A 26483-nucleotide genomic window follows, 5' to 3' on the forward strand; every position below is an offset into this window, starting at 1 on the left:
CATCCTTCCAAATGTTCTCTTATGAAAGAAATATGCTATGACGATGTAGGCCACATAATAGAGGAGGAAAACAAAGGAAGAAGAAGATGTAGGGTATGTAAAAGTACAACAGTTTACAAATGCAAAAAAAAAGTAATGTGCATTTCCATTCAAACTGCTTTCAAACATTTCATAAGAGAATGAAATAAGACTCATAGTCCCAAAGTTGCATAAACGCAACATTTTGCTGTACTTTAATTAGGACCTTTACATTTCCTTTTTGCATATTTATGTCTATATTAGTGTACAATTAGATCAAATAAACATTATTTTCAAAAAAAAATTATTTAATGCTTGGTCCTTAATGGGTCAAGTCGTTGCAGTAACTGTCATCGCAGTGCACCGAAAAGTTCAATAATATGGTAGCCAATTGTGTGTTTACATATGACGATGTACCACATGTCAATCAGCTGGAGATGAGACCATCTTTCCTCTTTTTTGTTTAACCCTTACCCTTTTATTTCCGGTCTCCTATCTTTTCTATGACTGGCCAAAATGTGTGGTGTCTGCTAATTGTTATGGAATATTTACAATTATTATATCAACTGGCTGCATGGCTATTTTTCGTAACTCTTGTGGAACAGATGTACAGAGTTCCTCATCATAACAAATGCTCTGGGCACATTTCATTGTAGTGCGGGAATCGCCAGGTTAGGGAATAATGAGTGATCAAACGGCTGTAATAAATGACGGTTCTTTACTTACAACAAATATTGGAAACTGAGGTATAGCTACTATACAAACATTATTTAGCTACCTCTAAATACTTGAGTTACATTACAAGGTGATAATGTAACTGCATTTTAACATCCACGCATTTTCAATGCTTTACATTATACACTTACTATTCACAAGGAAACAAGAGTCTGGCACGTTTAGATCACCTACAAGAGTACAAGAAAAAATATCGGTCCTTTAAATTAAAACGAAATTGTTGATAAATTTTGCCATTTTGTTAATATTGTATTTCTCAATCCTGTATATCATGCCCTTGATACACATTTGTAGAAGGTAAATGATGATTACATTTATTACAAGGTTTAAAAATCCTCATTCTTTAACAGACTACATACACAATATCTTCACATTTTCATATTACAAAAAATCTTTCTTTTATAAAACAACATCTGTACATAATGCCACAAATCAATGGCATACAAATCAGGATCTCTCTTTAATTATTTTTTGCACATAAATATATGAAATCATTCTCTATTACTGTTACATAAACTTTAACATCTTAAATGACAGCCAATCTACAATACGAGAACAGGGAAGTGATGCTGTTATAGGAACACCAGTACATAACAACAAATAACAAAATTGAACACAGTTAAAAATGTGAATAACTGTAGAATAAATTTTTCAAACCAATTCAAAAACTTCCATAATTTGTACATTAAATTATGTACTGAATCTCCATATTTAATGGATTTCACACAAGAGAGAATAATTTTTTATCTGAATAAAAATGAAATGAATCATGGTTACAATATACTGACTGCAAAGCCAATACAACAAATATATATCACATTTACTATTAAACTGCTGCTTTCTGATATTCTGTGACTGTTTCCGCAATTTTTATTTGTATTTAACACCTTCAGCTGACAAATTAACAGAACATCAAAACCACATCTTCAATTTCCATTGCACTCGCCCAGCTTATAGGAAGATATGCATGTCCTCCTATTCCAACCATTTTATTTACAGTACCAGATGGAATAAAAAGGATGTGCTTAAATAATTTATCAGAAGATCCTGAATTGCCTATTTAACAGAAGAGAGATTATTCTTATATCACAAGTTAATCTTAATGACCATGCATATATAATTTAGCATTTTGTCACTGTAGGCTTTTCTCATGAATCAGTATCTTAGAGAATGCATATTTCTTTTCAACTAACAGTATGTAATAACACTGTGAAGCTGTGTTGTGACCCTGTTGTAGAGCTTCTAAGAATGTCAGACAATGACAAGACATACAAGAGGGAGCTGTTCCTCACTCAATTCTCAGTCATACAGGCATCCTGTAGTGTCGAACAGTTTCGTGTCACATTTTTAAATACATAATACACCACATATAAAAAGTAACAATACTAATAACAGAAATCACTTATTAGGAAAAATCAGTTTCAGGAAATGGCACATAATATCTCCATGGCATAAAACTTTAAGGAGACTTCTATAAAACACAATATGGCTTTTAAAAAAATGTAATATCTAAAATACTAGTTATGAGCAATCTTAAGTGAAATTTTTGGTAAACAGCAAATGCTCTAGACAAGAAAAAGCATTTACAGTTGACCAGTCACTTGTTCCTGGTATCGGCACATAAATGAAACAAGCAAGGAGTGCTGAAGGTATTCTGATCAGGCAGGGGTCATTACTTAGTTGTGAAAAATATATGATTTACACAGTTCTGTAAATATGCTCAATGTAATACTACAAATACATCATGCAAACTAAATGTTAAACTTTCACATGTCAAATATATCTCGATGAAACAAGTTTACATTCTGTAGGTATATATTACTGACAAAATCAAAGTATGGCCTACCACAGTTCTGGTTCTGGGAACAAATGCCCATATTTTTCCACTGCCACAGTGTTAAGATTTTTTTTCCTTCCTGTACAGTGTAGCAAAATAGACTAGATTTATCTAAGATTCACACTTTGGTATAGCATTCACAAATTTAGAAGCACTGATGTATTTCAGAACTGGTGTAATAAATGGACTGTAAAACCACCCAACACTTAGTGGCAGTATATACTTACACCATAATCATCAGTTTATTACGGGAACAGATGGAAAATGTTACATATATTTAAAGTGGGAACTGGAGCGCTTGTGAACGAGTATAAGCTTGAACCCCTGCCTCTCAAGTCAAAACCACAAAAGGGGAGGGGAGGGGGGAGGAGAGAGAGATCAAATGGGTAACCACAGAGATTTCACTGCTGATCTGACTGATAATGTGAAACCATTTGTTACATAATTTCAATGCAGACTCATATATTCGTGTAGTATTTATCAAGTGTGGATTGAACGTGCTGCAGAATGAGTAGCTACTGTACTGTATACTAGATATTCGACCTCTTTGTGAAAAGTTATTGACAAACTAGCTGTTTAAAGTACTAGTATGATTCAGATCTAGGTTAACTATTCTGAAATTGTGCTAATGCATTCTTCCTGTAAACCTGTCAGGGGAACAAAACAGTATCTTTTACTGATAAAACTGACAGTGAGAAACAATTTTCACCACACAGAAAAATACACAGAAAAATACACAGAAGGGCAGAGGAGATGACGGGTAAAAATATCTACGGCACGGTCATTAGACATTCTCAGGAAATGCACCTGCAGTTTAAAAATAAGCATATCTGGCACAAAGGAACATATTCTTCAATAACAAAAATTGTGACAGTGTTTTGGCCAAAACAAAACTAATACACAAACATCTGAAATACATTTTCAAATGCAGTTTTGTAATGCATAATCTTCTTTCCACGTAGTCCTGAGTATTTCACTTCTGTCCAGAATTAAATCATCCACATAGAGCCTGAAAACCACCGACACATTAAACGCGCACAGAACCGGTCCCCGGGCCCCGCACAGCCGATCTGACCACTCACGAGGGGTCAGAGGTCGGCCACCGCTACGTGACACTGATGACGGGCCTCGACGCAGACGAAGAGTCCTGCCCAGTTCCGCCACCTTCGCTCTTGATGCACTGACCTGTCAGCTGATTCACACTCAGCGGATTATTAACGTCCCGAGGATTGGTCCCGACAGGATTCCGGTGCGGCTGAGGACCCGGCGGCGGGTGGTGCTGGTGCGGCGGATGGTGGTGGTGGTGGAGTGATGGGGGTGGCAGTGGGAGGGGCACACTGTTCGTGACCGGAGGTTTGCACTCATAGGCGGAGGACCCCGACGGATCGTGGGGGGTGAGGGGGCTCTGGAGGCTGACACAGGGGCTGGCCAGGCTCACCGAAGGGCTCGCCAGGCTCGTGCCGGGGCTGGGCAGGATCATCGACGGCGATGTCAGGCTGGAGAGCCCACTCAGGCCGCCGGGGCTCGACAGTGAGTGGGGCAAGCTCTCTCCGTCGCCGTCTGCATCGTCGTCGGGTGGGGTGTGCGCTTCGCCCGCACTCCCGCAGCTACCGAGATTATCCTCCGACTGATTGCCGTCTGCACTCTCACCAGATTCCATGTAGCGGATGCATTTTTTCTTGCGCCTGTAATGTCAAATTTTGCTGGTAATTTATGAAAAAGGATAAAAATGCAATTTTAAAATATGTATTCCACTTAAGGGCTAGTAACAGACTGTGCAAGTAAGACACTATAAGAGTCAAATGAGATGCACAAACAGTTTCATCGAAAGCATTTGGATAACTTATTTACTTTTATCAATAATTGAGAGTTATAGTTTGCTGCAGTTCCTGCTTGCATATCTATCTCTACTTGAAACAGTGTCTGGACCTGCACATAAATTGTATATCACAACATGCTACTTCAGTAAATATGTAAACCACATTTGTCTGTTATACATGCATTCATTCTTTTGAAGATACTAACACTCAGCTACACACATGCTTTATGTAAACAGTATAACACACACTTTTCACAGTTTTCAGATAAAATGTGATATCAGGAAAAAAAAAACTCCTGGAATACTCTAATAGTTAAATACTACAAAAACAAAATTTTGTTAAAAATTTATCAGAAAATGTAAAACAAATTAAAACACAGAAAGCAAACAATAAAATGTATGCTGGAAGCCAATTAAGTAAACAACCATGCCATCCATAGAAACTTAAATGGAACAGTTACAGCAATTTGGAAATGTGCAGTGACATGCATGATTCAGTCCTTATGAATCAGAGTTGACAATTAGCCATCTGACAGGATACTGATATAGCCGTATGTACGTTAAAAGAAGAAGACCTGAAATTATGAGCACTATGTATGGGCAAGTTCTGGGACGGAGTCTGAAAAAATATGGAAACTAAAAAGTTGATACAGAAAAAGATAAATAGGAAAAGGGCCAAACAAATACCAAATTAAATACAGTATTGATAGGAGGGGAAGGAGGGTGGAGGTGTGGTTGCCCCATCACTGCTGATGAAGCACATTTATATATGACTGCGGATTATGTCATCTTTCTAAATTATAAAATGCTTTCAAATCAATAAAATAAAAGAAGACAAATGTTGTGTGTATATATCTATTGTTGCAGACAACAGTGCAATTTGTCATAATAATATTAAAGATACAGACATGTAAAACCACATAAAAATTTAAAGTTAATATCAGAAATGGTTAAATAATGGCTTCTTATGCACATTCAAGAATTAATATCAAAATAAAAAAAACTATAATTATCTACGGTAACACAAACAAGTAATGATTAAAAAAAGCACAACACAGCACACTGCAACATGCCTCGTAGGAAAAAAAGCACGGAAGATGGTAAATGACTCACAGATGGCCTCGGGCTCATGATCGACTAGAGATTAACATATGTGGGTTCTTGCGGGGAGGCAGCATTGCTAGTGGTAGTGTTACCATGATGGATAATGCTAGCATGGACCCCCAGCCCTGCAGGGGGGCCGGGGGGGTGCCCTGGGGGGTTCCCGTGGCTCGGCCCATCCGGACTGCAGCCAGCAGCACAAGATAGAAACACCAGTCAGCATTAAAGGGGCACTCATCACAATAGTCTTAACAGGCTTACAGAATTAGGAAATAGTAAAAAAAAAAGTAAATGCATAAACATTAAAAGAAACTTTACAATATTCTGTTCTATTCACGAGCTTACAAAAACCATGGAGCACGACAAAACCTTTAGTGTGTCAGCCAGTGAAGCTCTGTGTTATTACACGAGTCTTCTCCATGAGTTTTGTAAATCCAATTACAATGCCTCTTAATTATCTGAGTCAAAAGTCAGAAAGTTAAAGGGCAATACATACTTCAGAAAATGTGTCGACAAAGATGCTGATATAATGCACATACTACAGCATAATTTCATTACTAGGTTAAGATATATTTAAGTCACATTTCCTGCAGCTGGAAATGAATCTGTAATGATACAAAAACAGTAGCAGAGAAAGTATATGACATTTAACAGAAACATAACTGAAAAAAGAAAAATTTTAAACAGACAACTGAGAGGTGACATTGTAAACCATGCCCCTTTAATGTTTAACTGTGGTCTATCTCAAACCAGGAAATGTTTTTAATAAGGCTCTCACTGTATTTCAAATTTTGATACATTAAAATAAAATTGCTAAAAAAAAACAAAAACAAAGAAAAACTTCTCTTTTTTTTCTTTGTGGGAAGACACATTTTCTGAATTTTTTAAGGAAGAAAAGGATCCCTGGATGTGACCAGAAAAACTACTCATAATCTACTAGGTGAAGTTGAGCATTCTTTTGCTGTCACCCTAGTGACTTTATAACTAACTGAACCAAGAAGACTTGCTGGACATTAAGTCTAATACACAACCACAAAATTTGGAAACTGTATGCTCTGAAAATATATATATTCCCACTTGGTTGAAAAGAGGCAGCAAACACAGTTTAACCCATTACAGAAGATTTAACCTAAATCTATCTACCTGTGAATAAATAAATCAGCATTAATCCGTCCCCCTCCAATTATTGAACTGCTATTTCATTTCGGACAATCTACGTTCTTTTCATTTTCAATATCTATCCTCTGTGAAGTGTTACTACTGACTAGGAATAACAGAACAATTATGATTTATTTTTGGAACAAATAAATATTTTATGAAGCATAAAAACTAATTATTATATCTGAATTAGCACACACGTAAACAAGGATGAATTCAAAAATAACGTGTCTTCTCACAGACGTGACTATCTTTTCATACTGATTGAGAATGTGAGACCCTTCAACAGTAAGAACCCCCCTTCTGGCACACAATTTTTCTCTCACAATCAACATCTTGCATTCTTTAATTACTCTCGCAGTTAAAAGAACGCAACATGTTGTCTATACTCTGAACTGTGATCACATGCAAATAAAATAAAAACAAGCACTAAAGTAAAGTTAACAAAATGTAAAGGAAGGAAATAAAAACACAGTAAACAGAATAAAATAAAATAAAAAAATATATAGCTATACAGAACTTAAAATGCAGTTGACCTTATTTACAAATTTTACAGAAGCAATTTGTATGTACAATATGCTACTTTCATTCAAATTCTGGGCTTCCTCTGAAAATTTTCATGTGGCACAGATGTTAATGTTCAGCCCTTTGAGACCTACAGCCATGGTATTATATCCGTCTCTTGACAAAATAAGAAAGCTGTTTAAAATATACTGTAGTCTGTAATAAAACTGCATTTAGTAAAATGCAATTGATCCTACAATCCAACAAACGGTAACAACAACAGAAAACCATTAAAAATCAACTGCCTCAATACAGCCACTGAAAAAAAATAGTTGGACTGATAATTCTATTTCAAAGCTTCCATTTCTAAACAGAGTTTCAAACTGCAAACTCTAAAAAAACTCTACTTAAAATAAATTTGCGTTTAATATTTACAATCATCTTTGAAAATCGCTATTGCAAAAACACAGTACTTAAATTTTTCTAACTGTTACCACAGTACATAGAAGCATAAAAATCAATGTATCAAATAGCGTGAGTGAATAAATTAGCATATTTCCACACATATCACAAGACATTTTCTAGTATCTCCTTAAAACAAATTCTGCAATGAATCTTATTTTTAAGTATTCATTTGCTCCTTGCCCTGTACATACATCTTCGTCTGTACCATTAACTACTAGTAATCTGCACTTGTTGGCCTTTGCTATTTAATCTTTCACTGGAATTTTCATCCGAAAATGCCCTAACAGTTTCTCTATTCATGTAATCATAATTACAATTAGAAAACAGGAAATCTTTGTGATATGTTGTCAGTATTTTGTGTGTGTGTGTGTGTGTGTGTGTGTGTGTGTGTGTGTGTGTGTGTGTGTGTGTGTGTGTGTGTCAGCAGCAAATAAACAAACAGAACAAAGCATGTCACATTCTTAATGTTTTATAGGAAGAATGTGTACTGTTTCTCAATAACATATGTTTCAAATTTTACATACAATTACAAATATTGAGAAAAATGTTGTGTCTTCTTTATGTAATGACTGGAAGAGGTCAAGAAGAGAACCTATATACATTCAGCATGTAACAGCTAATTTTCTACCACAGGTAGTTACTGAATTACTATCGTCTCATTTTTCAACACTTCTATTTACAATAGTGTGTATGCTGTAACTTTTTCACAAATAATATAACTGTTCCAACGCAATTTTCACCAAATTCATAAATGGATAAAGATGTTAAGCAGATCATTGACACAATCTACAGAGACTCCATTTGAATAACATAAATCATGTAAAACTGTACACACTATGTGTTAATGCCAGGTGATTGCAAGCATTCTGTTACATTTTTGTGAAACTATTACTATATCTTGGTTCACTGAGTGGTATTACAGATAAGAAAACTAACAATAGATACACAGAAAAAATTTATGTACAACACAATTAACTGCAGTCTGTTTCATCGCACAATATAGGTTATGAACACTCAGTTGTTTCAAAAGTTTGTTTTGTTTCATTTTCTTTTAGGCTACAAAAAACAACTGGGGTCATACGCACCCAAGTCAAAACTATAGAACACAAACACAGAGACGAGGGAAAGGACTGTATGTCAGTCCCAATGGACAGAATAGGAGACAGCTAAAAAAAGCACATGGAAAATGGGCTAAAAAAAAAAAAACATACAAAAACGGAGGTCCAAAACTAAAAATTAATTGGCCTTCGCCATATTGCTTTGGCAGATCGTAAAATGCGGTCGACAGCCCGCGCATCATTCGCTAAAACGGTTGATAAAGGAGATGGCAACCCCAGCTGGAATGTAAATTGGTAAAAAAAAAGGCATTCCAGCAGGAAGTGGCGGACAGTTAACATTTAGGCGCAATGCATACAAAGTGGTGGGGCAGCGCTACTGAGCAAATGATGATGGCTAAAATGGCCGTGCCCAATACGCAGCAGAGTTAAAATAGCTCCTCCTGAGAGGAGGTCGTCCAAGATGCCGGGAGAGGCTTAATAAGCCAAAGCTTATTCCCATGAAGGGAGGATGACCATTGGCGATGCCAAAGGGACACCACCTCCTGACAGACGGCAATGAAGAGATCATCGGAGGGAATAGAGGTACTCGTGGGCTGAGGTACAAGGACTGCAGCCTTGGCAGCAGCGACAGCAGCCTCGTTTCCTGGCAGACCGACATGACCAGGGACCCAGAGAAACATGACATTGACTCCACCAAGAGTGAGCAAGTGACAGATTTCCTGGACCCGCTGCACTAAGGGATGAGCAGTGTACAGTGCACAGAGACTTTGGAGGGCGCAGAGATTGTCTGAGCAAAGGACACAATTGGGAAGGCTGTGTCCCCGGATGTACTCCATGGCCTGACACAACTCGAAAAGCTCAGCTGTAAATACTCAGGAGTGTGCCGGAAGCCGATATTGAAAGACACAGGTGCCAATGACGAAGGCACACACACTCAGTCCGAGAGCCATCAGTGTATACAAAGGTACTATCGCTAAGTTCCATGCGAAGGTCGTGAAACTGAAAACGACAGACCGAGGCTGGAGTAGTGTCCTTAGCAAGCGAATGAAGGCCTAAATTAACATCGGCCGCGTCACGAAGCGAAGGTGGTGAAGGGTTCACACCAACTGGGAAAGTTGCAGGTAGCATGAAGTTAAGCTGCCGTAGAAAGTGGCGAAAGCAGACTCCAGAAGGTAACTGAGAAGAGGGACGAGCCCCATACTGACGATCTAAGGAATCATCAAAGAAGGAGGCATAGAAGGGGTGGCCACGCATGTCACACAAACAGCACGCATACCTGCTGAGGAGAAAGTCACAGCGGTAGTATAGTGGTAGTTCAGCAGCTTCGGCGTGCAGACTCACAACTGGGCTGGTGTAAAAGGCGCCCATGGCCAAACGGATGCCATGATGATGGATAGTGTTGAGACGGTGTAAAAGAGATGGGCATGCAGATGCATAAACAAAGCACTCATAGTCAAGTTTCGAATGGACAAGGGACCAGTACAAACGAAGGAGGTTTGGTTCGGTCAGCACCCCAAGAAGTACCATTGAGGACACACAGGACATTGAAGGACTGCATACAGCAGGCTGCCAGATAAGAGACATGGGGTGACCAAGAGTATTTCCTATCGAGTGACCAAGAGTATTTCCTATCGAACATGAGCCCCAGGAATTTTGTAGTGTCAACGAACAGAAGGGCAACAGGCCCAAGATGTAGAGATGGTGGGAGAAACCATTTGCACCGCCAGAAATTCATACAGGTGGTTTTGTCAGTGGAAAAGCGAAAGCCATTGGCGATGCTCCAGGAGTGAAGTTGACCAAGATAGTCCTGAAGATGCCACTCAGTGAGACAGGTTCGTGGAGAATTGCAATAGATGGCAAAATCAATGACAAAAAAGGAGCCGGAGACACCCGGCAGAAGACATGCCATTATAGAGTTAATGGCGATAGCAAAGAGGATGACCCTCAGGATGGAACCCGGAGGCACACCATTTTCCTGAATAAAGGTGGCCGACAAGGCAGAACCCACACGCACCTTGAAAACTCGGTCTTGTACAAATGCCCGAAGAAAACAGGGCAGGCACCAACAGAAGCCCCACGTGTAAGGAATACAGAGTATGCCAGTTCTCCAGCAGGTGTCGTAGGCCTTCTCAGAATCGAAAAACACAGCCACAGTCTGGAATTTCCGCAAAAAACCATTCATGACGTGGGTAGACAAAGTAACGAGATGGTCAACTGTAGAACGCCGCGCTTGAAATCCACACTGTGCATTCATAAGTAAATGGTGAAACTCGAGCCACCACACCAGCTGGGCACTACTCATACGTTCTATCACCTTGCAAATGCAGCTGGTAACAGGGATGGGGCAGTAGCTAGAAGGAAGGTTTTTGTCCTTACCGGACTTAGGTACGGGTATGACAGTGGCTTCATGCCAGCGTCCAGGAAATGTGCCCTCAGCCCAGAGGCAGTTGTATGTGTTAAGCAGTAAGTGCTTGCCCACAAGACAGAGGTGCTGCAACATCTGAATATGGATAGCATCTGGCCCTGGGGCAGAGAACCGGGCTGAATCATGAGCATGATCTAGCTCCCTCATAGTGAAGGCGGCATTGTAGCACTCAAGATTCGGAGAAGAGAAGGTTATCAACCGAGCCGCCTCCACTCGTTTCCAATGGATGAAGGCAGGGTGATCATGGGAAGAGCTCGAAACTTCTGCAAAACGGTGGCCCAAGGTGTTGACGATAGCAACAGGATCCACGATGACATCAGCACCTACTGTCAGGCTGGAAATGGGGGAATGGATCTTGGTTCCAGAGAGCCATCGGAGGTTGGCCCACACGACAGAGGAAGGTGCGGAACTTTTGAAAGAACTAGTGAACGAAATCCAACTAGCTCTTTTGCTATCTCGAAGAACTCAACAACACTTTGCACGCATCTGTTTATAATGAATGCAGTTTTCCAGCATTAACATTCTGCAGCAATAAGGATAACATTGGTGAGGTAGTCCACCTGGTCATCACAACTGAGGAAAGCTTGTTCTGCGAAGGTCGCCAGGGAGGAGTATAGCTGCCGATCAGCCTTAGGAAACTGCCATTTGGGAGTGTATGTGGATGGGGTAGGAATCAGCGGACGGAGAGTACACGGTAAGTGGTCGCTCGAGTAGGTGTCAGAAAGAACGGACCACTCAAGACGATGGGCAAGCTGGGCAGTGCAAAAGGATAGGTCCAAATGGGAATAGCTGTGCGAGGAGTCAGAAAGGAAAGTGGGTGCTCCAGTGTTAAGGCAGAAGAGGTTGAGTTGGTTAAGAAGGTCAGCCAAGAGGGCACCTCTCCGGCAGGTCCTGGGAGAATCCCAAAGGGGATGATTCACATTAAAGCCACCGAGTAGCAAAAATGGGACAGGTAGCTGCCCAATAAGCTGAAGGAGGTCTGTATTTCAAAAGTGAGGCTTATGTGTGTTTTAACACACATTCTACAGTGCAGATCAATGCCCTAGTTGCACTATAATCGGTTATGATCAGCACAGTCAATATGTCACTTCCCTGAGGAGGACTACACATTGGGGTGACAGAATATTTTGCACTAGCAAATCCAATGTATGAGAGACAAGAAAAAAATTTGCTGGTTTTACATTTGTGCACTGCAACATTAAGAAGGAGAAACAAGCGATAGAAATTAGTACAGAAGAGATACACAACTACCTAATGAGTTCACAAGAATGTTACTTATTTCAATGATAAAATAAAGTAACAATGCTACAATAAATGTATCAGAAGAAACCATGAAATGGATGACAAAACATTCCTTCAAAATATCTGCAACTATGTTATCTCCAAAGTCAAATAATAATGACTAGTTCCTCCAGTGCAATCATTTGTGCACAAGCTGTGTTGTAAACTGATGTAAATAATTAATATGATACATCATACAATTCTTTCCGCATTATTTTCAAGAAAATAACACAACTCTACACTGCACCCTATATGATATGCCAAACCAATAGTCCTTCAACATAAAAAAGTCACTGCAGACAAATTATTTTTTCCATTGTAACATTCATTTACAAGTAACTGATAATATGTCAGCAATCTTCTACAACAGTTGGATAAATAAAGACCTAGGTACTCAGGAGCCTTAGGCTTATTCCCACAATACAATCTCACAAATGTGTATCGCAGGAGATAAAAGTAATGCTGCTGAGTTTTAACATGCAGTATTGCACAACATTCTGGAACAGATATGGACACGAATTTTCATTTTTGAATGCCTAGTAAGTCCAAAGAGAGAGTTACAGCATGTACAAATGAGACAAAACATTGATGAAAGCATACAATACTGCCTTGTGTGTTCAGCAACCGGACTCGCCCTGTTCACACGAACTACTTATTCAGGTGGTAGTATACGATATAACTCTTCAAGTACAAGACTGAATGTGATGCGGCAAACTTCAGTATGCAAGTGAAGGTTTGAATACAGTGGGATCACTAAGCATTACAATTCAAAAAATGCAACAAGTGTATACAGAGTTTGAGACAACTGAACCCTAAAACAAGTAACAGAAAACATACAATACAGTAAATAAAAGTAGGTATTCCAGGAAGATGTACCACACATTACGAAATAAGGATAGCATGATAAGTATCTCACACTGCTGATGATGGAACTTCCATAGCATTATTTCTAGCAAAAGATTACAAGACACCACATAAAAGATGGCCTTTCGAGAATGTGAAATAGGTTGCCAGAAGAGTCCTTTCGGTTTTTGAAATGGCATACATGTGCCAAAAACAACTGGACATAAAAATAATCTTATAAAGGTCAGTAGGTCAAAATAATCCACATGGAATTCAAGCTTACTCCATGAATACATAAAAATTGAGCCTCACAAGTTCAGAGAATAATGATCATCCTCTGTGTACCAATATACTGCTCAATACCTCAACTATTCGGGTACTAGTAGCAGTTTGTCATCACACAGATATTGAAAACATTAGTTATTATGGATTAATGTGATATGCTTGTAAGAGGGATCAAAATGACCAGGTGATTGTTATAGGCAGCAAAATCTAATCCAAAGAAACGTTGGTCATCAAAAAATCACTGTGGTTTTATTTCAGTCTTAATGCCTGCATCAATTAATAATGAAGGTTACTTGAGTATTTAAGAAACTCTTGTATTGTATTCCTGTTTTAGGTTCAAAATTTAACTTCTCTACATATGGAAATGTCTCTGAATAAGGTCCCAGACAATGATTTGTAATGTTCAGGGTTCTTGACCTGACAACTTTTTTATGAGAAATGGACTATCACTAAACGTCAGCTCCAAAAAGTGAAAATACAGTGAAAGTTTACGTCTGCAATGTGCAAAACACAGGTAAGAAATTGTTAAAATGTTCTGCCAATCACAATTCCAGCAACTTGTTCACCACAGATAACAGTGTACACTATATATGTGACCAATGGAATTTTCTCAATATTCTGAGATTACCAAGTAACAAAAATTTACAACTGCAGATCTCATTAATGAACAGCTACCACAAAACTACAGTCCAAGACAACCCCATTGTAGAGTCTGCCTAGATCAAACAGGATTAAAAAAATAATGATCAACATACAAGAGCAATTAGTTCTGCTATGTGTTACAAATACAACAACCCAATTTTCTTGAAACTGGAATTAGTAAAAAGAGGTAAGTCAACAAGTAGGCATAAATAAGAAAGTAGAAACAATACAAAGAGTAAAACACACACACACGCACACAAATAGGATACAAACATACACTTGCATAAATTCACACATTCTAGTTGTTTAAGAAAACTGTTTTTACCTGCAAGGTTTACACCACTGATTCTGCTGATCCAGACCATATCGGGCACGGCATTTTTTCATGCTGTTACCTACAAAAAACATTACACATCATCAGATTACTGATACATTAAAGAAAGAAAAAACAAAAACAGATAGACCATGCACAATTATTAGAAGCGTGCAGCATAACATGCAGAAGCCAAAATTCAAGTGGAAAATAAATTAAAATTTCTAGTGCCACTTGCAATTCAAAAACATGCAGCATTTAACTGGCAGAATATCTTCAGGAGCAATTTATAACAAAGCATTCAAAAAATAAAAACAAAGCAATGTGCGCAGAAAGGATTATGGGATAAAGAAAAAAATGCTTGGAATTACAGGATTAGTAAAAGGGAAAGTACATGTGCCAATAAAACATTACACTGAGATATTTTTGAAAAGCAGAATAGGTTCCTGCAAAAATGAACATCCTACACATAAGTGGCCATCGATCCACGAAAAAATTAAATGCCTTCTCAAAAAAAGAATATGATAAAACCTGAAACTTATTCAGAGCCCCCAATAACTTACAGAAAAAAATATAGAAATCTACATGCAACAAACTTCAAAAATGAAAACTCCATTCCACTTGCACTTAGCTTGATGCTACATAAGTAATTGTATCTAGCAATTTTTTTGCTTCTACTGATGAGATAAGGTGAAAGGACAGGATACAGGATATTTCCCTCAAAATCCTATATCCTATCTCTTTCCCCAGTTTCCTGCACCAGCAATCAATTTCAATTGCTAGACTCTATTGCAATTCAAATGCAGCATTCACGTTAAAGTCAAATGGAACTCTGAGGTGGGTTTCCGCAAGTACCTCCGTCATTTGTCTCTTGTTTGCGTTTCCTCTTCTTGCCACGGGAAGAGTTAGCACGAGACGACCAATCGGGGTAGAGCTGCATGTGCAACTGCCGCTCTCGGCGGGCCAGTTCATAATACTTGGCTTGTTCCTCCCTCCCTAACGCGTGCCACTAAGGGAGAAGCAAAACAAGCAATTACAAACACAAAACAACCTAGCACTGAAACGGCTTCCTTCTCTCTTTTAATTTTGTGGGATTCCTAACTTCCATTCCAACGCTGTATTAGACGAACAGCCCAGCATATAAATTTCCAATATGAGTATTTTCCTGAGACACAAGGCAATCACTTCCAGAACTGAGTGTTAGAAATCACTGTTTCTTTCTATTTTAACCTATTCTGCTCTGCAAAAATAATTCAGTAGTAATTACACTTTCCTATGTCATGGGCAGGGAACTATTTACAGGGCCAGAATGTCTATCCTGTTAAGAGGAGGCTCAGGGCACGGGCACGCGCACACTACCCTGTTGTACTGCTGCTCTAGCACTACTGGAAAGGGTACCTCCTGGGTCAGCGGAGCGTTCTTTCTTTCTCTTCTTCTTCTTTGCGCCGTATCCGTAATTATCCCTGGCACTCCAGCCGGGATAAAGCTGCATGTGAAGCTGGCGTTCCTGCCGCGCCTTCTCATAGTATTTTGCTTGCTCTTCGCGTGATAATGAGTGCCACTACAACCAACAGGCCACAAATAACCATCAGCCTATGTCTAACTGCTTTGTAGTAACTATCTGTGCCTTTCATTTTTGAAATCACAAAAGTGAGGAAACTCATCAAACCTATTATTTCTGGGATTTTCTTTGACATAGTGTTTACTGTAACATCCTCGTACCAAAATTTTATTTCCTGGTTATAATTTCCAACCCAGTCAGTCACATTATGATTAACTCACTTTTTTTTTAATTTAAATCTGGAAATTGTACCTGGAGGTTTATAATTCATATATACATTTCTACAATAATTTAAGATCATTAAACATCTGAAGAGTATGAGCAAAGTAAGGAAACAAATGTACATGTTACTGATTCAGAATAATAGTAAAATACAATATGCATTGATCTGTTTTCAAGACTTGACATACTGTAGTCAATTTACCAAAAAAGTACACACACAGACTCTTTCTCTCTTTCTCCCCATTGCAGTGTTTTTCTACTATGATCTGCTTCATAACTGTTAAGCAACTTATAAATTTTATGGTAGTTCACACAAAAATAACACTGCACAACTATTGAGGTATAACATAATAACTATATTCTATATAACTGTAATCTCAGACCCAACTTTAGAACCAAAATGTACGTATCACTCCAGATACTGGGGGAATTTACCACAGTACACTGAGTCCATGATAACCATATTTCCGTCACTACTTTCACTTAACAATTCCCTCTGTGCTTTTGATAGACACTGTTTTGCACAAATCCAAGGCATTCATCATCTGGCTGTAAGTTAGAATAATGTCAAGAACTGGTAAGTGGCAGTGTAGCTTGTTTCCAACCTGAATGTGGTATAGGATGTGTACACATTATAGACAGAATAATAATGCTTGGTACACTATTCCAGTTGTTCAGAAAGGGAAATAAAAATCTACTTCAGCTGTCTCTTCAGGCAAGAATACAAGAACGGAACTACAATAGTGCCCTCAGTGCTGTTACAAAGCATTTCATTATTATTTGTTAGAGACCACTTCCTGATGCAAAAGTGCAGGTGTGAATTACAGTCATTTTAAATCTTTTTATCTAAATGAGCAATTCATTCACAGAACCTACTTAACAAGGTCAGGAACTTTCTCTTCTGACTTCTTTATTAGGCATAATGTACAAACAATTTTTCCTACATGTTTAATAGTACTGCAAATGACTACAAGGTGTTAATAGTATACATCATCGATGCTGTAGCAGCACACACTTGGTCTTCTCAATTAATGCTCAGTGCTGCTGTAAGCAGACATAGTAGCACAACAAAACTCAAAGCACTAAAACTGATGTAGAATGTTCCAGCTCAACTGCTAAATATTTGTTTGATGATATTTCACCAAAACTCTGAAAACAGCCTGGTGGCACTGTTTGAGAATTGATATATGTGAAGTGGAAATCAGAGGGTAATCAGTTCCTCTGAAGTTCATAAGCTGAGGCGTTTACTTTTTTTCTTAAATTTACCATCTGATATGGATCTGAATATACATTGCATAGAGAACAAGTTATGCATCAATAATGATAAAAAAGAAGTAAATTTAATGTAGCAACCACAAAATCATTCATGTTAACTACACAAAGGGCAATCACTGAAAATATGTAAATAGTTTTTAGTCACACAAGACAAAGTTGGACAACGAAGCAGAATTCTTATTGTATGGGTGGTAAATATTGTATGGGTAGTAAATCATTTATAATTCTTAGATCTAAAATTGCTGCAATCACATTTTTGGAAAATTGTATGCTTTATCCATAATCTCTATCACAGCTTGTAATGGCAAAACTGAGCAGTCTGTGATTTCATTACAACAGAAAGAACAATTCTGCATGTCCTGTAGTATTGGTAGTAAGTAATCATGAAAAGGTAAAGTTGTACCTGCTTCAGTAAAATTACACAAACCCAAGATAATTCTCAATTTCAAAACCATAAACACTTCAACAAAATATGGAATGAAGCAACACGCAGTGCCTATCATTTTCTTCCAGTCACGAGTATGTACTTCTTTGTCTAAAATCCCACACAACATATTTTATAAGGATACTAATTTAGCATTACATGCAATACAACGAGACATACATGTCGTATACATATATATACACAAAACTTTGCAAATAACTTACCCTTCGACCAAGAATTTGGTTAATGGCAGCACTTTCTTTCAGAGTACATTCAGCAACAACCTTTGCTCTCATCTCCTTCATGTACAGCATGAAAGCATTCAGGGGTTTTTTAATGTGTGGCTTCTTCTTATCTGTCAACAAATAATACAAAGAAAAAGCTCAGCAAGGTTATCGCGAACTGGACACTGAGAAAAAGAACCCCATCTTTCCCATGTAAAGCTTATTAGAAGTCTAAAGGTCTTAACCTACAATCAAAGATAATGTATTATAATGAAATATGTCATCTTTTCCCCTTAAACTAAAAGCATAGGTACGCTACAAGCATATATTCGTGAAATGTTTATGATGCCCATAGAGAGGAACTCTTACTGAATCATTACAAATGAACATTACCTTTTCACTTCCTCACTCTTTAACATCACAAATAAATCTTGACAGAAGATGATTAGTTTTTTATAAACAGTTGCAAATTTCTAACTAAAGGTGATTAACATGCAAGAGAAACGTACCCTGGTTGTTGCTTGTCTGTGCTGAATCCTGTGCTTTTGTGCCCTCTGTTGTCGAAGAGGTGGAGTTTTTCTGATCCAGTGCAGTTGACCTATAATGAAAATTGAGTTTTACAAAAATATTAAATAACAAACAGAATCATTACAGAAAAATAAATAAATTTACCACACAAAATTACCCTTTTTTGCTTGTTCTTGACTTTTTACTAGGGGATCTAGGTAAACTGGCAATGGGTGATGAAGGAGGAACTTCAGGTGTGTTACAGATAGTGGTTTGTGTTTCTACTGGGGGAGTGCTTGGTACTACATTTGGAGAAGCAGGTGGGCATATCTTTGAAATATCCTGCCAATTAGGGGGCATTTGCCACAACTGAGAACGAACATCTGCAAAAGACAGGAAGTTACTAAGAAGCATACTCGAAGTTGCATTGCTTGGTTCTGTCATAGGTGAAACTGGCATCTCATAATTTGGGGCTGTAAAATAATTCGGGGCATGATAACTAAGTGGAATTGGAAGTGTTGGAAGAGATGGAGCTGCACTTGCAATGAGCCTGCTCATGTACAATGCGGAAAGAAATTTGTTGTCACTAGCAGCTAGGTCATGAATCACGGAATATAAATTAGAAGGGTCTGAAAATGTTTTAGGAACAAACTGTTTGTCATCTGTTGATACACTAGAGACATCACTGTCTTTCTCACTTTTATTGGGCTCGTCACTATAGTGTCCTTTGTCAGCATTCCCAGTTGCTTCTGTGCCAATAACATCTTTATTCTGCGTGTGTTTAAACAATAAACTATCGTATGAGTGTTTCTGGTTGTTGCTCCCATCGTTGCCCACAGCAAAATTTCTAACCGCGTTAAGAGGAGGAAATTGTTTTTTGAAATTTGCCTCTCGCAATTGATCATCGCTTTCGTTTTCGATACCTTGCCTTTTTATTTCTTCGTCGTTAACGGAAAACAGTTGTTCAAAGCTTTTATTTTCACCTGTCTTGATGTTCGAATTAAAAGATTCCGCAAACCTGAGTTTGTCTACACTCTTGTCAATGACAGACGAAGGCGCAACAATTGCCACTGGTTTGGTCTTCTTTTTGACGAGATTGAGAGGCTCGCACCAAGAATCTGTATCCATCGTATGGATTTTACTTAGCTGCATGCTAAAATAACATTATTCTTAACAAATTTCTGTCGATGGTAGATTGTCGTTTCCGTTATCAGTTATGGAAAACGTGCATTTTTCATGATGATGAAGGACGACACTTTCACTGCCGCAGAAGTTAAAAACACTGAGCGCGCGTTGAAAGCAATTTTTGTTTCCACTGTCGTATATACCTATTACACTGTACACACATCATTGGTAGATTTAAAATGAGGGGTGTGACAAAAGCTTGTTTATTTATAAATCATCATTCTGATTACTGTGTCGTTGCACCATATGCACAACGCGGTTTAAAATTTGCGAGTAACGCATTTAACATAGCACGAACAACGAAACCACAGCGTCGCGACGCCTTCCCGATTACAATTAATGCTATCATCTCGATTTATCGATAATAAACTTGAATCGACGGTCTGTTGTTACTTCACAAGAGGCTTGTAAACGTATGAAATTATCAGTATTATGCATAGCAGTTCTCGTTTCCATTCGTAACAAATACGCCTTGAATGCAATGAACGGTGTACGATCCGGTGTGTCATAATCCAGTAAATACGGCATCGTAGTCGACTGGCGTTAAATCGACTACATTAACAATCGGATGAGAACATTAGTGTCTGGTCAATAACTGCTACGCGTATTTTTATTTCCTTTAATGTACATTATCGAGAACTACATCGAGAACGACACACACTACCAATAACAGGCAACAAAAATAATTTCACGAATAAACCATACGTTTATTGGCTGAAGGAAGCAGCAATTCAGCGGCACGAAACAAGTTTAATTAACGAAGGGAAAAAATCAGCGCTGTGTTATCGATTAAGCCGTGTGCGCCGGCGCACAAAGGGCGTCAGCTGCTTAATGCTACCATCTGCCGCACACTTCATCAACTGCGCGCGTTAGTATCACGAGCTGGAAGTAGATGTCTCTGCCGGTACCAATTTGCAAAGTTCTTATTGAACATCTAAAATACAATCACGTACGTGATTATGAATATTTAACGCACGAAAACTCTTGTAATTTTCTAAATAAACCACACTCATACAGCTCAAGCGTAATTCGCCGGCACCATCATCCCTTCAGTGATTGAACATTAAACTTGCTGGAAGGGATTGTTCATTCATTCATTCATTCCAATGTGTGTAACTGACGATTTGCTAGTGCGAATAAGCGCGTACGATACCATAAAAAAAAAACATTGTAAACATGTGAAGTTGCACGCTCTGCACCAAACAGAAACAAATAGTTCATCAATTTAAAAAACTGGATGCTTCCGCCGGCCAACGTAGATCTGTACAAAAATTCTGTGCATATTTGAAAGGAAGAAGTGTCGTACCCGGCTTATAAATTTATCGAGTTGTTACGAATTCAGTCTTGACTCGACTCTTACAATGTAAGACCTTGGCCGTAAGCAATGGTGTGGGGCAGTCAACGATAAACATAGTTATTGCATTTTTTTTTTCCTTTATTGGAAAAAAACATGCAATAACTACGTTTATGGTTAGCGGTGAGCTTAATTTCTATCAATTGATAGATCCGCGACAATCCGAGTGATATAAACTCTTATCTCTTAATTTCAGATCTTGCTGACGGGAACTTTTATCATTGGGTGTGCATGTAAACTGTGGTATGAGTTTAAAAAAATCAGCAGTAGTAAAGCGTGCGGTCTTCGTGCCAGCAGAAACCTTCACAAGGACGATTTGTACGAATAGGAGGATAACCTGGATAACTCCACTACGATAAAGATCCTGAATATGTTCCTGAACGCAAATGCGCTTCAAATTATTTTGTTAATCAGGTAAATGCGAATATTTATTTGAGCGAGTGAACAATGTAGCTTACCTTACCATTGTTGACATGAATTAACGCGAGAGGGTGTTGGCAGAAAGGTTAACGGTCATTCGTTTACGGTGTTTGCTAAAACTGATTTTATATTATGCTGAATCACAGATTAATTTTTGAGGTTGTTATACTATATTATTGCAAAAATTGTTAATGCACATCTTAGAACCTTTTAAAGTTGTATTTTCGAGGGGGTTTGCAGTGCTTTTTCGTTAATTCGCCCACGAAGTAAACAGTGGCAAGTAAACAGTTTGGAAGTAAACAATGTTAAGTACCCACTGACGCACACTGGACTCGCATTCGGGAGGAAGACGGTTCAATCCCGCGTCCGGCCATCCTGATTTAGGTTTTCCGTGATTTCCCTAAATCGCTCCAGGCCAATGCTGGGATGGTTCCTTTGAAAGGGCACGGCCGACTACCTTTCCCATCCTTCCCTAATCCAATGAGACCGATGACCTCGCTGTTTGGTCTCTTCCCCCAAGACAACAATACAAACTATACCCACTGACGACTTTTGGCGAACAAAATTTTGAGGAGAATTAACCATTTTAAAAATATCTCGTTATCGTAGATACATTTGAAAACAACGACTTATCTCAATTTAAAAAAAAAAAAAATCACATTGCCTCTTATAAAGGGTGTACATAAAGTCCGGTAACACTTTCAATTATTTATTGCACAAGAACCAAACATTGTACATATATCATACATGTCATTTTGAAGAGTAACCGTGAAAGATTTTTTTTCATGTTTACCGCCACAGCGTACTTTGGTAATATGCCGATACTCAGCGCTAGTCACAAACATGGCGAGGTCAGGTGCGGAGCGAGCTTTGTGTGTGTTGGAGTTCGACAAAAACAAGTGTGCTACAGCTGTTCAACGGATGTTTAGAACAAAGTATAGTAAGAAGCCACCAACGAGGAAGGCCATTTACCACTGGCACAACAAATTCGTTACGGCGGGTTGCTTGTGCCAGGCAAAAGATGCGGACGTCCCAGTGTAAGTGAAGTGAACGTGGAGCGCGAACGAGAGGCATTCTTTTAAGGAGTCCAAATAAATCGGTGCGCCATGCATACCGTGAACTCGAAATGGGTCCAATGACAGTATGGAAAGTCCTGCGACAGAAGCTGTCTATGAAACCATTCAAATTGGAGCTAGTGCACAAGCTCAGTGACGACGACAAAGGCAAGCGTTTTGAGTTTTGTTCGCAGTTGCAACAATTGAATGAAGATGGGGATGGCATTGTTGATCACTTAGTTTTTAGTGATGAAGCCACTTTTCACACTATAGGGCTCTCCGTTCATCTTTCAGCAGGATGGGGCTCAACTCCATTTTCATCGTGAAGTTCGTGGATACCTGAACACGGAGCTGCCGCATTGGTGGATCGGCCGTACTACAGAAGGGGACAGCTGTTTTATGAAATGTACTCTCCGATCGCCAGATCTCACTCCGTGTCGCTTTTTTCTGTGGGGACACATTTTAAGATCTGGTGTATGTACCGCCTCCACCACGTGATGAAGCAGAGGTCCGGGAGAGAATACGGGAAGCTATTGCCACAGTTGACGATGCCATGCTGGGACGGGTAAGGAAAGAATTCGACGTCTGCCAGGACACTCTTGGTTCACCTATACAATGTTTGTAAAAAAACACCTTTTCAGAGTTCCTCTTCAAAATACAATATGTATGACATCTGTACAATGTTTAGATGTTTAGTTCTTGTGCAATAAATAATTGAAAGTGATCCCGGACTTTATGTACAACCTGTATTTTACTAAATCTTTATGCGCAATTTCTCAAAACTATTTGTCTCTTACTATTGTTTATAGATAAGTCGTTCAGTTGACTCGACTCTCCTAAGTTGCAGAAACTATTTATATATTTCGAATGTAACCGGGGAATTGTGGAGTAGGGAAAAAACCACTTTCCTTTGTTTATTTCACGACTTCCTCATCCTGTTGAGCAGAGGCCCACAATGAACTGTACCGCAGCCGCTCATTTACACAGAAATAAGCACTCGAAAAATGATCTTAACACACAAATGCCCAACGACTTGAAAAAGTTGCACGGAACAAACTGAAAATTGCAACACAAAGTAGGAATTTCCTACTTCTTAAGTGTAACAAGAACGCAATAATGTTGAAGTTGTCCCTTTTTTTATCTTACAGTAAAATGAACAGAATACTTTAGTTTTTTGCAAAGAATAATGTTTGCTCATGAAAAATGTACTAGTGATATATAAAATGAATTCTTGAGTAGCAGTATACTTAATTTCTAACCGTAAAGGGGCGGCAAGTTACCGAAATAAACTTTGAGGAATTATACTTCCGGGAAATCACTACAGATACGTATTCATTCGTAAATTTGTCAACAAGGTGCAATTTTTTGTTACTGCATGAATTAAACCGAAGATCTGCATCTCAAGGCAATGATGGTACGAGGCGTTATACAAATACAGAGTATTAATATGATAAATGTGGACTGTAAGCAGTATGGTAATCCCCGAGACGAAGACAAAATTAAACACTGTATCACAAGAATGAAATAAACTGAAATTTTTGAGAACCCGTCAAGCACTTGCGAATTCGATCATATTCTGAGGTGATAAAAGTCTTGGAATAGCGATAAGCGTACATACAGATGGTGGTAGTATTCGTGTACACAAGGTATAAAAAAGGCAGTGCATGGGCGAAACTCTCGTTTGTACTCAGGTGATTCATGTGAAAAGGTTTCCGACGTGATAATGGCCTCAAGGCTTTGAATGGTAGTTGGAGCTAGATGCACTTCTGAAATCGGTAGGGAATCCAATATTCCGAGATCCACGGTGTCATCAAGAGTGTGCCGAGAATAGCACGGACAACGCAGTGGTCGGCGATCTTCACTTACGACTGGGAGCAGTGGCACACTTGTCAGTGCTAACAGACAAGCAACACTGCGTGAAATAACCGCAGAAATCAATGTGAGACGTACGACGAATAGTGCGGCGAAATTTTGCTTTCATGGTCTATGCCAGCATACGACCGACGCGAGTGCTCGACATCGCCTGCAGCGCCTCACCTGTTCTCGTGGCTATGTCGGTTGGACCCTAGACGACTAGAAAAAAGTTTTCAGAGGGTAAAGGCTGAGGATAGCATTAAAGAGTGAGGCAGACCCCCGATGCTAGTGAACACGGCACTGTGCAAGCTGGTGGTGCCTCCTTAATGGTGGGGGCTGTGTTTACGTGGAATGCTTAGTCAGCTGAACCGGTCACTGACTAAATACGAGGGCTATTCCGAAAGTAAGGTCCGATAGGTCGCGAAATGGAAACCACGGTAAAAATCAAAAATGTTTTATTTGCAACAGTTAGATACACCTTGCAGCTACTTATCTCCATAGTCGCCGACCCGACTTAGACGTGTATCGTAGCGTTGTACCAACTTTCCCATACCCTCGCTATAGAAGGCAGCCGCCAGTGCTCTCCGCCAATTCTCTACGCTGGCCTACGGCTCGTTGTCTTGTGCCGAAATGTTGTCTTCATAACCAGCGGTTCATGTGACCAGAGCTGAAACTCAGAGGGAGACAATTACGGGCTGTATTGTGGGTACTCTCACATTTCCATTTGAAAACGATGCAGGAGCATCTTCATTGCCCCTGCAGAATGCGGCTGAGAATTGTCTTGAAGACGAAACAGCACGACAGTTATGTAATGTTAGCTGCATAGCTTCAGGGGAAATTTCTCACCAGGCCCCCGTACTTGGCGGCAGACACTATTTTCTAGACATCTTTACGCACTCACTGCGAGCTCAGAAATGAGAAGAGCGACGTGATGCTAACTGGGGTTATACTAGAGACACTACCCAACACATCTGTGCAAAGCTTTATCGGATTTTCATAGTCGTTTCCATTTCGTGACCGATCGGACCTTACTTTCGGAATAGCCCTCGTAGTTATGTTCGGCTACTCGGACACCATCTGCAACCATTCATGAACTTCGTGTTCTCAAACAACGATGGATTTTTTTATGGATGACAATGCGCAACACTGGACCACTATTGTTCGGGAATGGTTTGAAGAATATTCTTAACAGTTCGAGCGAATGATTTGGCCATGGCGCCGTGCCGCTAACGAAGCGATTGCCTTTGGTGACATCTTTTGCAATAACGACTGCGCGAATCGACGGTATCTCGTAAGGAAAGAAAGAGCAGCAGATGCTGCTGAGGACTCTCCCTCGAGCGTTTCCGATGACTTCTTGAGCTCTTATTCGACCCAGATCATCCGACATGAATCCTACCGAACATTTACGTAACCTAATCGAGAGGTCAGTTGGTGCACAAAATCCTGCTAGAGCAACACTTTCGCAATTTTGGACAGCTATAGGGGCAGCATGGCTCAATATTTCTTCAGGAGACTTCCAACGACTTGTTGAGTCTATGCCACGTCGAGTTGCTGTACTATGCCGGGAAAAAGGAGGTCCGAAACGATATCCCACGACTTCTGTCACCTCTGTGTATGATGTAGACACTCGGCCAGTGCGTTCAGAATGAGATGGTTTTAGTTATCCTTTGCTCTGCCTATCGGTTTTCGTGCAGATGTTAACGAGTGTACATCAAGGTGTGGGACGAAGGAAAGCCAGCACGTTTGCGGACCTGTTTCTGTGTAGCAGTGACACGAAGTGAAGTAGCATCTGATAACGTCCCATAAGCAGCTACTTTAGAGGATCACTTCAGCCTCGTCTAGGGTTTCCTGTCGGGCCGCCGTCCTCCATCGCTCGAAGATGAACCTGTTGAGGTAGGGGAGACTAGTGGCGGAAGAC

General features: G+C 39.3%; 1 protein-coding gene across 1 annotated transcript in view; it reads right to left on the reverse strand.

Annotated features, from left to right (window-relative positions):
- Positions 1-586: 586 nt before the first annotated feature.
- Positions 587-26483, reverse strand: part of LOC126234994 (uncharacterized) — a 149268-nt gene continuing 123371 nt past the window's right edge. The window contains exons 8-12 of the mRNA XM_049943731.1: positions 18700-18788; positions 18191-18321; positions 15883-16045; positions 14497-14566; positions 587-4275 (exon numbers count right to left, since the gene is read on the reverse strand). Of these exons, the coding sequence (XP_049799688.1) occupies positions 3696-4275; positions 14497-14566; positions 15883-16045; positions 18191-18321; positions 18700-18788 (1033 nt within the window). The 3' untranslated portion in view covers positions 587-3695. The remainder of the gene's footprint in view (positions 4276-14496; positions 14567-15882; positions 16046-18190; positions 18322-18699; positions 18789-26483) is intronic.

Source organism: Schistocerca nitens, chromosome 2 (genome assembly GCF_023898315.1).
Source record: "Schistocerca nitens isolate TAMUIC-IGC-003100 chromosome 2, iqSchNite1.1, whole genome shotgun sequence".
Lineage (NCBI taxonomy): Eukaryota > Metazoa > Arthropoda > Insecta > Orthoptera > Acrididae > Schistocerca > Schistocerca nitens.